The sequence below is a fragment of the Peromyscus leucopus genome, chromosome 4 (assembly GCF_004664715.2).
Source record: "Peromyscus leucopus breed LL Stock chromosome 4, UCI_PerLeu_2.1, whole genome shotgun sequence".
Taxonomy (NCBI): Eukaryota; Metazoa; Chordata; class Mammalia; order Rodentia; family Cricetidae; genus Peromyscus; species Peromyscus leucopus.
The window spans coordinates 15525694-15539303 of record NC_051066.1 but is presented as its reverse complement, the minus strand read 5'-3'; the positions used below and the strand labels follow the sequence as shown (position 1 = coordinate 15539303).

At 49.2% G+C, this 13610-nt stretch overlaps 1 protein-coding gene across 1 annotated transcript in view; it reads right to left on the bottom strand.

Moving 5' to 3' along the window:
* The window catches only part of Cacna1b (calcium voltage-gated channel subunit alpha1 B), a 161911-nt gene that overhangs the window by 100779 nt on the left and 47522 nt on the right, over positions 1-13610 (bottom strand). The window contains exons 7-13 of the mRNA XM_028868647.2: positions 12527-12630; positions 10932-11047; positions 10071-10127; positions 9220-9328; positions 8496-8571; positions 3076-3133; positions 932-1071 (exon numbers count right to left, since the gene is read on the bottom strand). Of these exons, the coding sequence (XP_028724480.1) occupies positions 932-1071; positions 3076-3133; positions 8496-8571; positions 9220-9328; positions 10071-10127; positions 10932-11047; positions 12527-12630 (660 nt within the window). The remainder of the gene's footprint in view (positions 1-931; positions 1072-3075; positions 3134-8495; positions 8572-9219; positions 9329-10070; positions 10128-10931; positions 11048-12526; positions 12631-13610) is intronic.

Sequence of the window (13610 nt, the reverse complement as noted above, 5' to 3'; positions counted from 1 at the left end):
AAGAGCTCCAGGGATAGAGGTCAGAGCCCCGTGGACAGCCAGGCTGTAAGCAGCTGCGACACCAGCACCATCCCCTCTCTGTGCCTGCGGCTCCTCTGTGCTTCCTGTAGGCCCTTTTCTGAAGAGAAACGCCTGTGACAGTTACCCTAGCCTGCTGCTGCTGTGAGGTAGGATCCTGGCTGTGGAAATGGTCACTTGTCATAGTTTCACATGCCAGCGGACTGAGGACTTCAAGAACTGCACACCTGAGCCTGAGAAGAGAAAACTTCACTCTATGCTGAAGTTTCTGTCCATCTGGCCAAATCCCCCTCCGTTTGCTTCCAGAATTCCAAGTCTTACACACGGCTGTGGGCCTCCACTCATCACCTCGGCAGGTGCCAACAGGACCAATCCTGGGCTAAGCACACCCTGCATGCTCTATTACGTGGCCCCACTCTCAGGGGGAGCCATAGCAACAGCTCTCACTGAGGCCTCTCTGACCCATAGAGGTTAGGAAGAGACCAGGCCAGTCCTACCACACACTCTCCAAAAAGGCAAGTCTAGCAGGGTTCTTTCTCAGAACTAGTCCAGGCCAGACTGCAGGATGGTAGGATGCTGGACCACAGTCCCCAAACTCTACTGGGAAAATTGAGTTGCTAAGAGACAAGGTCTCGGGTACAGAAGGAGCTACAGAGCCTGGCCCCAGTTGTCAATCTACACATAGGATCGAGGAGGAAAGAGCATATATCCTTCAGGAAAGCAGCTGTTGACACACTAGGTAGAGCTAGGACAGGCCTCCCTCTACAACTCTTATTACCTCCCAGTCTCCAGCAGCCTTTCTGGCCCACACAGGGTCACAGAGCTCAGCCCACTCTGAGTATATACAGGGGACGGGGCTGTGCACATCTCAGACTCACTCAACAGAAGGGACTTAGTGAGGCATCTTACTCACCCCAAAGTCAAAGCAGTTGAAGGAAGACCTAAAGTAGCTCCTGGGCCCTAGGCCATACATCTTCAGGGACATCTCTGTGAGAAAGAGACCCAGGAAAACAAACTCTGCAAAGTCTAGAAGGCAGAGAAGAGAAGGTTTAGCTCAGGCTCCTCTCACCAGGCCTCTAGCCCAAGCCTGACAGCAGCACACCTCTGAGCCTTCTGGACTTGGTCTGAACCACCCTACCCTACCCAACCCCCGCCCTGCTCTGGCCACAGCTCAGGAGAGGGATAAAAAATTGAAAGGTCATGAGATGCACCGGTTCCAATGATAACAAATGCTCAATGTCTATAGGACACAAGTACAGGATCACTCAGGAGTGAGCTGCCTCAGGACACTTCAGAGGAGGCTGGGACAATGAGGCTGGGCACAGCCCAATGGCTCTTCTACATTGTCCCATGTTCTAGTTCCTCATTCTACCTTCTACCATGTTCTGGTCTCCATTAGGGATCCCAGACTCCTCCTAAGAGTCTCCCATAAAAAGTTCCTGACATCCTTTCTTAGGACCCCAAAAGAACCAGGTTTGATTTTAACTTTACTCATGTGTTTGCCTCAACTACTAAATGGAACACTTTCCACCACCCATCTCGTATGAGCTCCCAAAGGTGCCAACTGTTTTTGTGACCTCAACTCAGAGCAGAGCCACACAGAGCACAAAGTCATAACCAAGAAGCAAAGACAAGCTTCTAAGATCCCTGTCACCAGAAAGCCACCAACCTAACCATCCCAGGGTCTCTGTCAAGGACATGGGACTGCAGGCAGACACAGCTTCTGATAAGAGTAGAAGAGTATTCATTCTCCATGCCAGTACACGCTGAGATTCGCCTGCACCCACCACTCTCCAAAGGTCATTCTGTGAAGATCCAAATGCTTCAGCTGGGGGCGAGTTTGCAGCAGCAGCAATGCTAGCATCATACCAACGGGCTGGGGCAGGCATTTTATACACCAAGAACAACTCAGCCCCGTAAGCACACCCTCAGAGCCAGTGGGTACCTGTTTCTAGCATGGGATGCTAATAAGTAGGCCAAGGAGCCTGTCAGGGACAGGACCCTCCCCAGTCAGGCTTGACACTGCCCAAGTGACCAACACTCAGCCTAAATGTCCTCGTCAGCAGGTGACCTCGTCGTAAAGAAGAAAAGCTACCGTTACACACACCAGCCTGGAACAGCTCAGCAGACAAGGGAGACAGAGAGCAGAACGGAGTGACCCAACTCTCCTATCTGAAGCCCAAAGTACCTCCGCAGCCAAAGGAGCAGCTCCTTCCATTGAGCTCCCTTGGAACCTGGAACACCTGCCACCTACACACCAAAGTGAGGCAGTCCACACACTGAGCTTGCTCTTCAGAAAAATAATATCAGAGGTTTGGACAAGAATTGTCAGGGGTTAAACTTTCAGAGGAAAGGTCAAAAACGCCCTTATATCCTGTCAAAATGGCCACAGCATTAGACACAACCTCCCTCTGAGGCAATAAAGAGGTTCCTTCATTCATTCATTCCTGTATCATTCATTCAACTGGCACCAGAGCTGATGGGAAACAATATTCATCATTTTCTGTAGGGCTTACAAGCTAAAGGGAAACAGAAAGAGATGAGGAAATGTGTTTTTCTAAGGTCAGTAAAATGGCTCAGTGGCAAAGGCTGACCTCAAGCTGACAGCCTGAGATTGGCTCCCCAGGACCCACACAGTAAAAGGAGTGAATTATCTCCCACAAACTGTCCTCTGACCTGTGCACACACAAATACTTTTCAAAAAATTGTTTTGTTTGGGGGTTTTATTTGTTCTTTATAGTAAGAGACCAGTATGCCATGGGAACAGAGGGGAATGATGTCTGTCTATGGGTAAGACTTCATAGGGCTCACAGGATGACAAGACTCAGCAGCTTCATTACCCCTTCATTACCCCCTTCATTATCCAAGCTTTGGTTTCAAAGGTCCTGGCTGTGCTTTGGGATCATCTGTCATGTGGCAGAGCTCCCATTGGTCTGTTCAAGATCCAACACTCCCTCAGTCTCTGGCAAGGCTGCCCCACCTTACTGGGTCAGTCTAGCTCTCAAAGACAATGCCTCAGACTATAGGTAGAAACATTCAGATCCTGTAAAGGCCTACTCTCCTTCAGTAATGTTCCCTCGATGAGGCCAAGAGAGCCAGGAATTACAGGAAAGCACTGAGAAGAGAAAGCACCAGAGGACCAAGGAACAATCGCCCAGCAGGCCGATCTGTGGCCTAACCCAGCACTGGGGCCGTTCTAGCCTGTGCCACCACACATCAGACACGCAAGCAGACAAATGCCCCACAACATACACACATGAGCTGCTTAGACAGCAACCACCCAGGAGTAACTAAAAGTGACAAGATACCATGACTTCATGAGAGAAGTACAAGCCTCAACAACTGAGAAAGCAGGAAGCAGGTTCTTCGGTTCCCACCCGAACCCAATAGTGGGGAAAACATGAGCCTGGAGAACCAACAGAAAAGTCCTGACACATCAAACCACCACCCTAGGACACAGACCCTGGAGGCCAGGACGTGCTGCTGCATGACATACACTAACCCTGACCTGCATCCTCCCCTGGGAGCCCAAGTCAGGCTGACAGCTGACGCCACCTCTACTCCTTCTCACTCGGCTGCCTCTGCACCTTCACCCTATGAGGCAAGTCACAGAGCTCAGCACAGAAATTCAGGAAGCTACAGCCTAGAATCCTACTCCCAAAACTGTGCCATGCGTGTGTGTGACTTGACTACTGTGGGGTTGTCAGTGCCCACACCAGATGGGAGCTCTTCAGGGGATGAGCGGGCTTAGTGGTCCACAGAGTGTGGTTACAAGAGGGCCTCCATCAGGAAAGAATACTCAGCCAGCAGAGGCCAGGATGGAGTCTCACTAGGTCAGACAGGGCTCTCCTGAAGGACTCAGGCAACTTTGGGCACACAGATCCCTCTGGAGAAAGTGAACTTAGTTAGGTCCTATTCCTCCATACCCACTGCAGATAACAAGATTAAGTGCAGCTGAGGCCTGAGGAAATGGAAAGCCACACACTGACTGTAGAACATTAATAGATTCTTTAACACTTGAGTGAGCTGTTCCTCATATGACTTGGGGGATCATTCTCTGAGGATCAGTACTTATGCCAGACAAGCATAGGAAGTCTCAACCCTCCAGGGTCCTCCTGTCTGCCTTCTCTGAACTGTAGCTGGGACCAGCTGAACATGACTCAGATCCCAGTGACTAGTGAGGGGCTCACGACATGAGACATCAAGTTGGCCCTGTGGGGAACACGGAAACTCCCCAACACAGCCCACGGTAAAGAGACAGAGTGATCAGGAGAGCTCTGGGAGAATGCAGAAATCCAACTCTGCCTCCCCAGGCATCCAGAAGTAGCCTCAGGGCAAAGAGGCCAGGAACTAAGTCACTGATGACTGAATCTTCTAGTCTGGCTTGCCCCTGCTCATGCACTTATCTATTCCCCTAAGAACCACGCATTTCATATCATGAGACAAACATGATGAGCATCTAGCCAGATCAATTAAGGATGGGGGGATCTTCAGGCCCTGAACACAGGCCAGGCCCATGACTGTACAGTAGAAGTGGGACACCGTCCAGAGCATCCAGTACCAGGGTTTTCAGGCTACAGAGTAGAGTGGTTTGGGGGACAGAGTAAGTGGAAACAATTTAGTGACTGAAACATCTCAAAGTTAAAGAAGGAAAATGAATAGAATATCCGTTCTAATTATGAGAGCAAGTTAGGGAAAAGCCCATCTGTGGAACGGAACTGGAACCTAGAGATGGGCAAAGGAACAGGGAACATGACATATACCAACCTGATCCAGACACCACAGAAATGTCACACAAATAATAAACACGAAGAACAAGGAAAGAAATCACACTAGCCCACAAGACTAGGACTTGAGGGGAAAGCTAAGGCCAGTTAAATACATTTTATAAAGGAACTTGATACACGTGCTGGCAGGTCTTATGTCAACTTGACACAAGCTACTTGAAAGGAGGGACCCTCAACTGAGAAAATGAATGTTTCCATGAGATCTGCCTGTAGGGCATTTTCTCAATTAGTGATTGGTGGGGGAGGGCCCAGCCCATTGTGGGTGGTGCCATTCCTGGGCTGGAGGTCCTGGGTTTTGAAAGCAGGCTAAGCAAGCAGCCAGTAAGCAGCACCCCTCCTTGGCCTCTGCATCAGCTCCTGCCTCCAGGATCCTGCCCTGTTTGAGTTCCTGTCCCACTTTCTTCACTGATAGACTACGATGTGGAAGTGTAAGCCAAATCAACCCTTCTCTACCCAACTTGCTTTTGGTTATGGTGCTTCACTGCAGCAATAGAACTCTAAGACAACATTCTAAAGAGGAATAAAAGAGAAAAAAATCACCAGGTAAATGCAATCCAAAACACTGATAGCAACAATAAAAAGAACAGAACAGTGGCGTATCGTCAGACAAGGTCAAGGCCAGGCACCATGCCTATAATCCCAGCACTTGGTAGGTAAGAGGCAGATCAGGAGGACCACCATGAGTTCAACACCAGGCTGGACTGGACAGTGAGTGCCAGGTCAGCAGGAGCTACAGAGTAAGACCTTGTCAAGAAAAAGAAAGGAAGGAAGGAAGGAGGGAGAGAGGGAGGGAGTGAGGGAGGGAGGAAGCCAAGTGTCCAGTGGAGTAAGGTCAGACCCTGTGTGACGACACAGAACTGAGGAAAGCGTGATTACAGTCTCACAAACAACCCTAGAATACAAGGTAAAAAGCATGCAGCCGGAACACCAACAGCACCCCTCCAAAGTGACAGCCCTACAAGACAGAAAGCAAAGAAGTAGCAATTTCAATTAACAAGCTTGATAACTCTCAGCTACAGGACATATACTTTTTGTTTATGCTAATGAAATATTAAGATTAGTTACAAGCCTTAATTTGAAAATTTATAAACTTAAGGAGATTTATAGGCCTCATTCCCCAATCATTATCTGATATAATTTTATCAAATTGAAGCTCATCCAGATATTGCCCCTACTTGCCAGTTAAGAAGCAAACTCCTAGACAACCTCTGGCTCAAAGAGGAAAATAAGGAATATGATATAGATGCCAACAAAAAGGGATACATTATAGCAAAGCTGTATAGAAAGGAAGACACACAACCCAAAAGCCTTTATTATTAAGAAAGAGAGAAAAAATGAAACAAGTGTTTTTAGAAAATTAGAACGAGGCTAGAGAGATAGCTCAGCAGTTAAGAGCACTTGCTGTTCTTGCAGAGGATCCAGGTTTGGTTCTCAGCACCTACGTGGTAACTCACAGTTATCTGTAGGCACACACGGTTGCATATACATATATATGCAGGCAAAACATTCCTGCAAATAAAATAAAATAAATTACTTTTTTAAAGAAAATAGGACTGGAGAGAAAGCTCAGTGGTTGAGAGTGCTTAGTGTTCTTGCAGGAGGTCCAGGTTCTAACATTCATTAATACATGTTAATATGTGATATAATGATAATGATCATATGTCATTCTGTATGATCCTAATTAGGGAAAAAGAAAAAAGAAACCAAAGGATGCACTAGGGACCAATAGCAGCAAAGCTGTGCTGACCAGAGTCTGTGTCATCCGCAGAGCCACGAGCAGCTTGCACACACTACACACACACACACACACACACACACACACACACACACACCCCACACACACACACACACACACACACACACACACACACACACCAGTGTGGGCCTGTGCCTGGCTTCCAACAGACATCTCCAATACCCTGTGCTCTCAACAAACCAAACCTTTGTGCCCCCGACTCAGCAGCCCACAGCCCCATCTCCTAACCAGAGCTCCTCTATCCCTGCTGTTCCTCAGACAAAACCCAGAGCTTCCGAGAGAGCTCTCCTATGCTCAGACACACCTGACTGGACTGTCTTCAAATCGGCCTGAAGTCCAAGCATTTATCATCTCCTTCTCTACTACCCAAAACCAGGCCTAGGATCCTTCCTGTTTAATTTGTACCCTGGCCTTCACAAACTGGCTTCCCTGCTTGCACCTTTTCCCATTTCATTTTCTCTTCAGCATCCCAAGGAGACACAGCTTCTGCTTCAGTGAAAGCCAGACAGCAGATTTAGACCAAGGATGGCCACCTGGAATCCTTGCTAGCCTACCTTTAGCCTTTGATATTGCTCATGAACGCTAGCACCATTCTTGTCTCAGGGTCTGGATACTTATTTCTAGAAGGTTCTTTCTCATTCTTTTCCAGCTCCTTACTCAAGGGTATATTGTCCTAGAGCCATAAACTGTAACACTACAGCTAGACCCTTGAGAGTCTACCCTTCCCGAATTTTTCTTCCTTCTAACACAGCTGCCTCTGACGAGCTACACATGTGATAATCATTGTCTCATCTGATGCTTTGCTGAACAGACCCTCTAAAGATGAAGGACCACGATCATCTGTCCAACACCACGCTCAAATGCCTCAAAGAACTCCTGTAGTATTATGGATATTTACTAAATATTTATTGAGTGAAAAAACACACAAATGACTAAACACAAAAGAGATTAAATTAATTAAGGGAATGCTACATGCAACTCTACAGAAACAAAAAAAAAAACAGATTTCTTAACAAAGTATGAATTACAAAACTGGCCCAAGTTCATTCCCAACACCCTCTATTTTTCTAGGACCACACAGGTCTTCAGTTAATCTCACCTACAAACAATTACAGTGTTCTCTTTAGTATAATATTTTTAAGAATTCCTTTGAGGAATTCTTACAATTTCTCTTGATCATATCTCCTCCTGTTCCTCCCCCAACTCCTCCCAGACCCACCCCCCACTCCCCACCTCCTTCTAACTTCATATCCTCATTTGCTTTTTAAAAAAATAGTCCACCAAGTTCACTCTGTACTGCCGATATATTCATGGGTGTGGAGCCATCCAGTGAAGTGTGGTCAACCAACCAACCAGGAGCCACACAATTCTAATAGTCTTTAAATGCATATAAGCCACAGTAAAAAAGGTTTTTCAAAAATTCTAAGTCATTTTACAAAATCAGAATGTAGGTAAAATGATAATCAAAGACAATTATGTAAATATAACTGTAATTTTTAAAATTAGATTTAGATCTGTAACACACATTGCCTGTCACTACTATAAAATGAACACAAGTCAACAGAAAAGTAAATGAGTGGATACTCATTTCAGGCAACAAAAGGACCAAAACTATCAGCGTCAATCAAACAAGAATTACAGTCCCAGTCCAATGCTGCTTTGTGCTCACCCAACTAGCCTCAAAACTGGGGGGAAATGACCGTGTACGATAACACAAGCCTTTAATCCCAGCACTTGGGAGGCAGAGGCAGGTCAATCTCTGTGAGTTCAAGGCCAGCCTGGTCTACACAGTGACTTCCAGGACAGTGAGGGTTATAGAGAGAGAGATCACATCTCAAACAAAACAAACAAAAAACCTGGAAAAAATTTAAAGGAACATGCACCGAGGTGAAGGCAAATATCTTTCTGAGTCGCTAATGAAAGATACTACTAACTCTGGAATTCTCAAAAGTGCAGACACCTCTATCCTCGTAGCCCACTCTGGGGAGCCCATCTGTAGAGACGAAGGCACTGGTAAGAAAAGACAAATGGCCACAGGAATTTAGGGCAACATTTCTCCTTACGAGGAAAAATAGAAAAAGTAAATGGCATGGCTGAGGAGACAGCCAGAAGAGGGAGAGAGGCGCAGACAGCGACAAGCAGGAAGCAGACTCCACCTGGGACCTCACTCTGGGACACTCAGACCGCTGAAGGACTAGGCAGGCCAGATGGGTTTGCTGTGTGGCCTTGGCATTGGTGGGGTCTGTGCCTCTCCCACACAGCTGCAGGAGACCCAGGGCTGCACCATCCTGGCAGAAGGGAGCACAGTAAGGCTTCTGGTAGGGAAATGCCAGGTATTTGGGGCACTAAGGGAACTAAAATGCCTAGCTCTGCAGGAAAAATCAACCAGGTTCGTTTCACTGTGTAAGAGGGAGGGCACAGAGTCAGGGTGTTAGAGGCCCAGGCCAAGGAAAGGGAGGAGCAAGGGAGGATAAGCAGAAACCCTCTGTGCCTTCCACCCTGGGTCCTGACTACAGGGTGTCGTGTAGCCAAAAGCAGTGGCGCCCAGAAGGGCACTTCAGGGAGTGCTGAGGCACCGTAAAGGGAAGAACCCTGGGCGGATGACAGAAGGAGCATCCAGTCAGGGCTTCAAGCCTCAGAAGCCCCCCCCTCCCCCACCCCCATCCCCGAGACTCACCAACAGCACAGAGGTCCACAAACCGGTCCTCGCCCTCCTCCGCGTGGATCAGGTCGTTTCGGCTCTTCTTGGTGGCAGCCCTCTTCAACACTGCTTTAAACAATGGGTAGTGGGGACCAGTGTGAACTGCAGCGTCGGGGACCCACTCAGGGAGTCTTTCGGCTGTGTGGCACTATCGATCCTGAGAACGCTCCACGTGATCTCATCTCCTGTCTTGACACTGAGACAAAGCAATTCCCTGACCCTGACCCTAAGCCCTTCACTCCTCACATGGAGAGGACATGGAATCTTGAGGGTCACTCTTTCTCTTCTATCCAAAGCAAGGACGCTAGGGAGGCATAACCACCAAGAAGACTTAGACCTATCATCTGGGGCCAGGCCAGGGATGCAGAGGTGCAGGTACAGATTTGCTCAGAGTGGGGTGACCTGCAGAGGTGACAGCATGCCATGCTGTCTGGTCTCACTCAACCTAAGCCTGCCCATGGCTCGGGCCATGCAGGCAACAGCAGGCGCCAACAGTAGTGGAGGCCCCCAACTCTACGAAGGGCTCTGGACAGTGCCTGGAGTCTTCTGGGGCCTTAGGGATAACCGTAACTCCAGAGACAGACAGCTCATCTCAAATCCTGCAGGCATGAAGCTTCTAGAAGCAGCACTGTCCAGCATAGCTTCCAACAAAAGATAATGTATGCATGTGTCAGAAGCCCAGGCTGCTCCGATTCTACAGCCCATGTGTTACTATGACAGATCTAAAGGGGCCTAACATGGCACAATGTCCCAGGGAAACAGGTACCTGAGTTCCTACTGTGTGGGGAGTGCTATTGAGACCACTTACCATCCAAAGGGGACTTCTCTTCAGCATTCTTGTCCTCCTCGGCCAACATGACTTCCTCTGTGAGGGGCAAAGCTCAGGTCAGGGCCTTTCTACCCATCCCCCAAAAGGGACTCATCCCAGGAAAACCTATAAAAGTAGTCTGGAAGCACCTGCCTGCTCCTCTATATACATCCACATCAGCAGGCTATGACTGCATGCCCTCTACCAACACCCAAAACCATGCCCCAAGCAGGGAGCCCAGAGACCTCACCATCCCATGTCCAACCTACAAATGGTCCTCCTACACAGCAGCTGTAACTGTGACTTTGCCACTGGTGGACTATTTGTAAGACCTCAGGCAGGGCAGCAGCCCACACAGAAGGAGCAGCTCACACAAATGGAGCAGCCCACATGGAAGGGAGCTACCAGCATGGATAGATCAGCCCACATGGAAGAGCAGCCCAGAGGTAGCAGTTTACACAGAGGGGGTAGACCACATGGAGGGAACAGCCCAGGTGCAGAGGGAAAGCCCTAAGGAAGAGGAAACTGCCGACAAGGAGAGGGATAGCCCTATGAAGGGAGTTTCCCAGATGGAGGAAAGAAGCCCATGCAGAGGGAGCTACTTTACCTGGGACAGAGGAGGCAGGTTAGAGTTTAGGTTTACAGTGCCCAGAGCAAGGATGACAGAAAAACGCAAGGCAAGAGCAGGGTACTCAGGTCCTAGACTGATCCTCTACTCAGAGGGTTTGCGACTATCATATGGCAATGCACTAAGATCAGCCTTTTTCACCGCTCCATCCCAGAGCCCAGGAATCCGGGGCGGCAGCAGGGCGGACAGTGGACGGAGCGGAAGTGCAGCTGCCCACTTTCACACAGACTCACCCGCCTTGAAGATCCACTCCAAGTACCCGTTCAGTTCTCGCTCAATCTGCTGCTGCCTACGGAGCTTCAGGAAGGCACGACGGTTCTCTACTCGCTCCCGCTCCTTGGCGAACTCTCTATATCATGTAGGAGAGAAAAGCAAGCAGTCCAGGGACACAGTTTGCAGGACAGTGTTGCTTCTAGAAGCTTCATGCCTGGAGGCAGGCTCCTTCCAGCTCCTGCACCCTCACTTCACCCACCACACGCTCCGGCTCCAGCTCTGGGAATCCAGACCCCTCACTACTGCTGAACTACCAGCCTACTGTGCTCTGCTGAGCCGGCTCTCATCCACCCTCTGCCTGGCTCACTTCTAATCCTCTCTTTGGATCGCAGTTGAGAAACCCCATCCTCAGGTGCCTTCTCAGCTTTAAACTTCCTCGTCAGACTAATTCTACTCTGTCACTGTGGTGGTCTGAATAAGAATGTCCCCATAGGCTCATATATTTAAATGCTTAGTCACCAGGGACTGGCACTACCTGAGAGAGATTAGGGGTGGAGTTGAGGTTTCCACAGCCCCTGCCATGCCCAAAGAGTCAGTCTCAGTCAGCAGGAGTCTCAGTCTCTCTCTCCTTCCCTCTGTCCCTCCCTCAGTCCCTCTGTCCCTCCCTCCCTCTCTGTCTCTGTCTGTGTCTCTGTGTCTCTGTGACTCTCTCTCTCTCTCTCTCTCTCTCTCTCTCTCTCTCTCTCTCTCTGTGTGTGTGTGTGTGACACTCTCTCTCTCTGTCTCTCTGTCTCTCTGTCTCTCTCTCTCTCTCTCTCTGTGTGTGTGTGTGTCTCTCTCTATGTGTGTGTGTGTGTGTCTCTCTGTGTGTGTGTGTCTCTCTCTCTGACTCTGTCTCTCTCTGTCTCTGTGTGTGTGTGTGTGTGTGTGTGTGTGTGTGTGTGTCTGACTCTCTCTCTCTCTCTCTCTCTCTCTCTCTCTCTCTCTCTCTCTCTCTCTCTCTTTGCCTGTCAGGATATAGAACTCTCAGATCCCGCCTGCATGTCACCATGATTCCCCGACCAGGATGATAACGGACTACACCTCTGAAACTGTAAGCAAGCCCTAATTAAATGTCTTCTTTTATAACAGTTGTCTTGATCATGATGCTTCTTCACACCAACGGAACAGTGACTAAGACAGTCACCTATACTGGAGGCTCAGGTAGCCTCTGCAAAGGTACCTGGAAAGATATGCTAGTGATAGCCACACCTATTATAGGACACATAGAGCCCAGAGACCACTTCAGCTCCAGAGCATGCTGGCCTCTACATCTAGTCTTTATCCTGGCAGCTGTTTTGGGGGCTCACCAGGCTCTATTCCCATCCATCTTGGGAGCCATAGGCCTGGTCAGAAGTCTTCAGGGTGAGACGAATAGAGCCAGTCCCCCAGGGATTCTGCGGCTCAGGTAGGGGCAGAGTCAGGTCAGGCCTGCCCTCTTTACCATCTTTGTGACATAAACTTCCTTGGACCATATAAGGATGGGGACCAAACAGGAGCCCAAGTGCAGAACAGCAGGGTGCTGTGTCCCCAGGGGCTCCAATACAGAGGGCCCAGCAGAGCCCGCGGTTCTTACCCTGAGAGCACACCCAGCACTAGGTTGAGCATAAAGAAGGAGCCAATGATGATGAGAGGGATGAAGTACAACCAGTTCCAGGTGTTGCCGGCTGCGTCATTTGTCTGGGAAAAAAGGAGGAAGTGAGACAAGCAGGCCAACAGCTATGGCCACATCAGTGGGCTTGGCCTCCAGGCCTCCTCAGAAAGGTCCAGGCAGGGAGTCCAGGCTTGGTCAGACCTGTTCTTGCCCCACAAAGCCTTCCCTGGGTGGAGGCTCCCAGAGACCAGGGAAACTGTACATCTCCAGCCATTGCCAAGTGATACTGAAAAGTCAGGAGCAAGTCCAGAGAGCCAACGGCTGCTCAGGATACACTGAGGACTACATGCCTGACCTCTGTCTGAGAGGATGGCTCCTTGATGGGATACTCATGGCCTCCCTGAGCAGCTCTAAGGATACTTCCCCCTAAATGGAACCCCATAAGCCCCACGGTTAGGGTTAATCCTGTCTAGTCATGTCTTCAGCAGGTCCCTAGTTCAGGTTACATGTACCTCCACAATGCATTCTCCACAAGCCCCTAGAATCTCTCTCTCACCCTATGCCTGGCTCAAGATGGCTCAGCACCCAGGCGTGATCTGAATAGCTGAAAACATAAAGGCCACCCCCTTTATTATTATAACAAAGCCCACTGAAGAGAAAGCTCCCAAACCCAGCTTAACGCCACAGCTATTTTACTGTTTGAACTCCGGTGGACTCGGCTAAAGAGTATAATGAATCTCCACGTGCGTCTACTGCTAACAGCAAACCGTGAGTGAAGTGGATGCAGAGGACGGGCACCTCCCTTTAGACAGCAGGACACCTGAGCTCTGTCCCAAAGCTAGGCTGGCCACCAAGGCAACTGTCAGGATCTCTGCCCCCCAGCCTGGCAGGTCTGCAGACTCTGTTCTTAAATAGCCCTAGACACCTAGACTGAGTGAAGCTTATAACTTCTGAGCCCTGAACACTGACTGTCACCAAAATAACTGTCTCCAACGCAGAACTGACACTCAGAACCCACCCCCCCTTGGTTTTTTGAGACAGCATCTCATGCCCACTCTCCAAATCC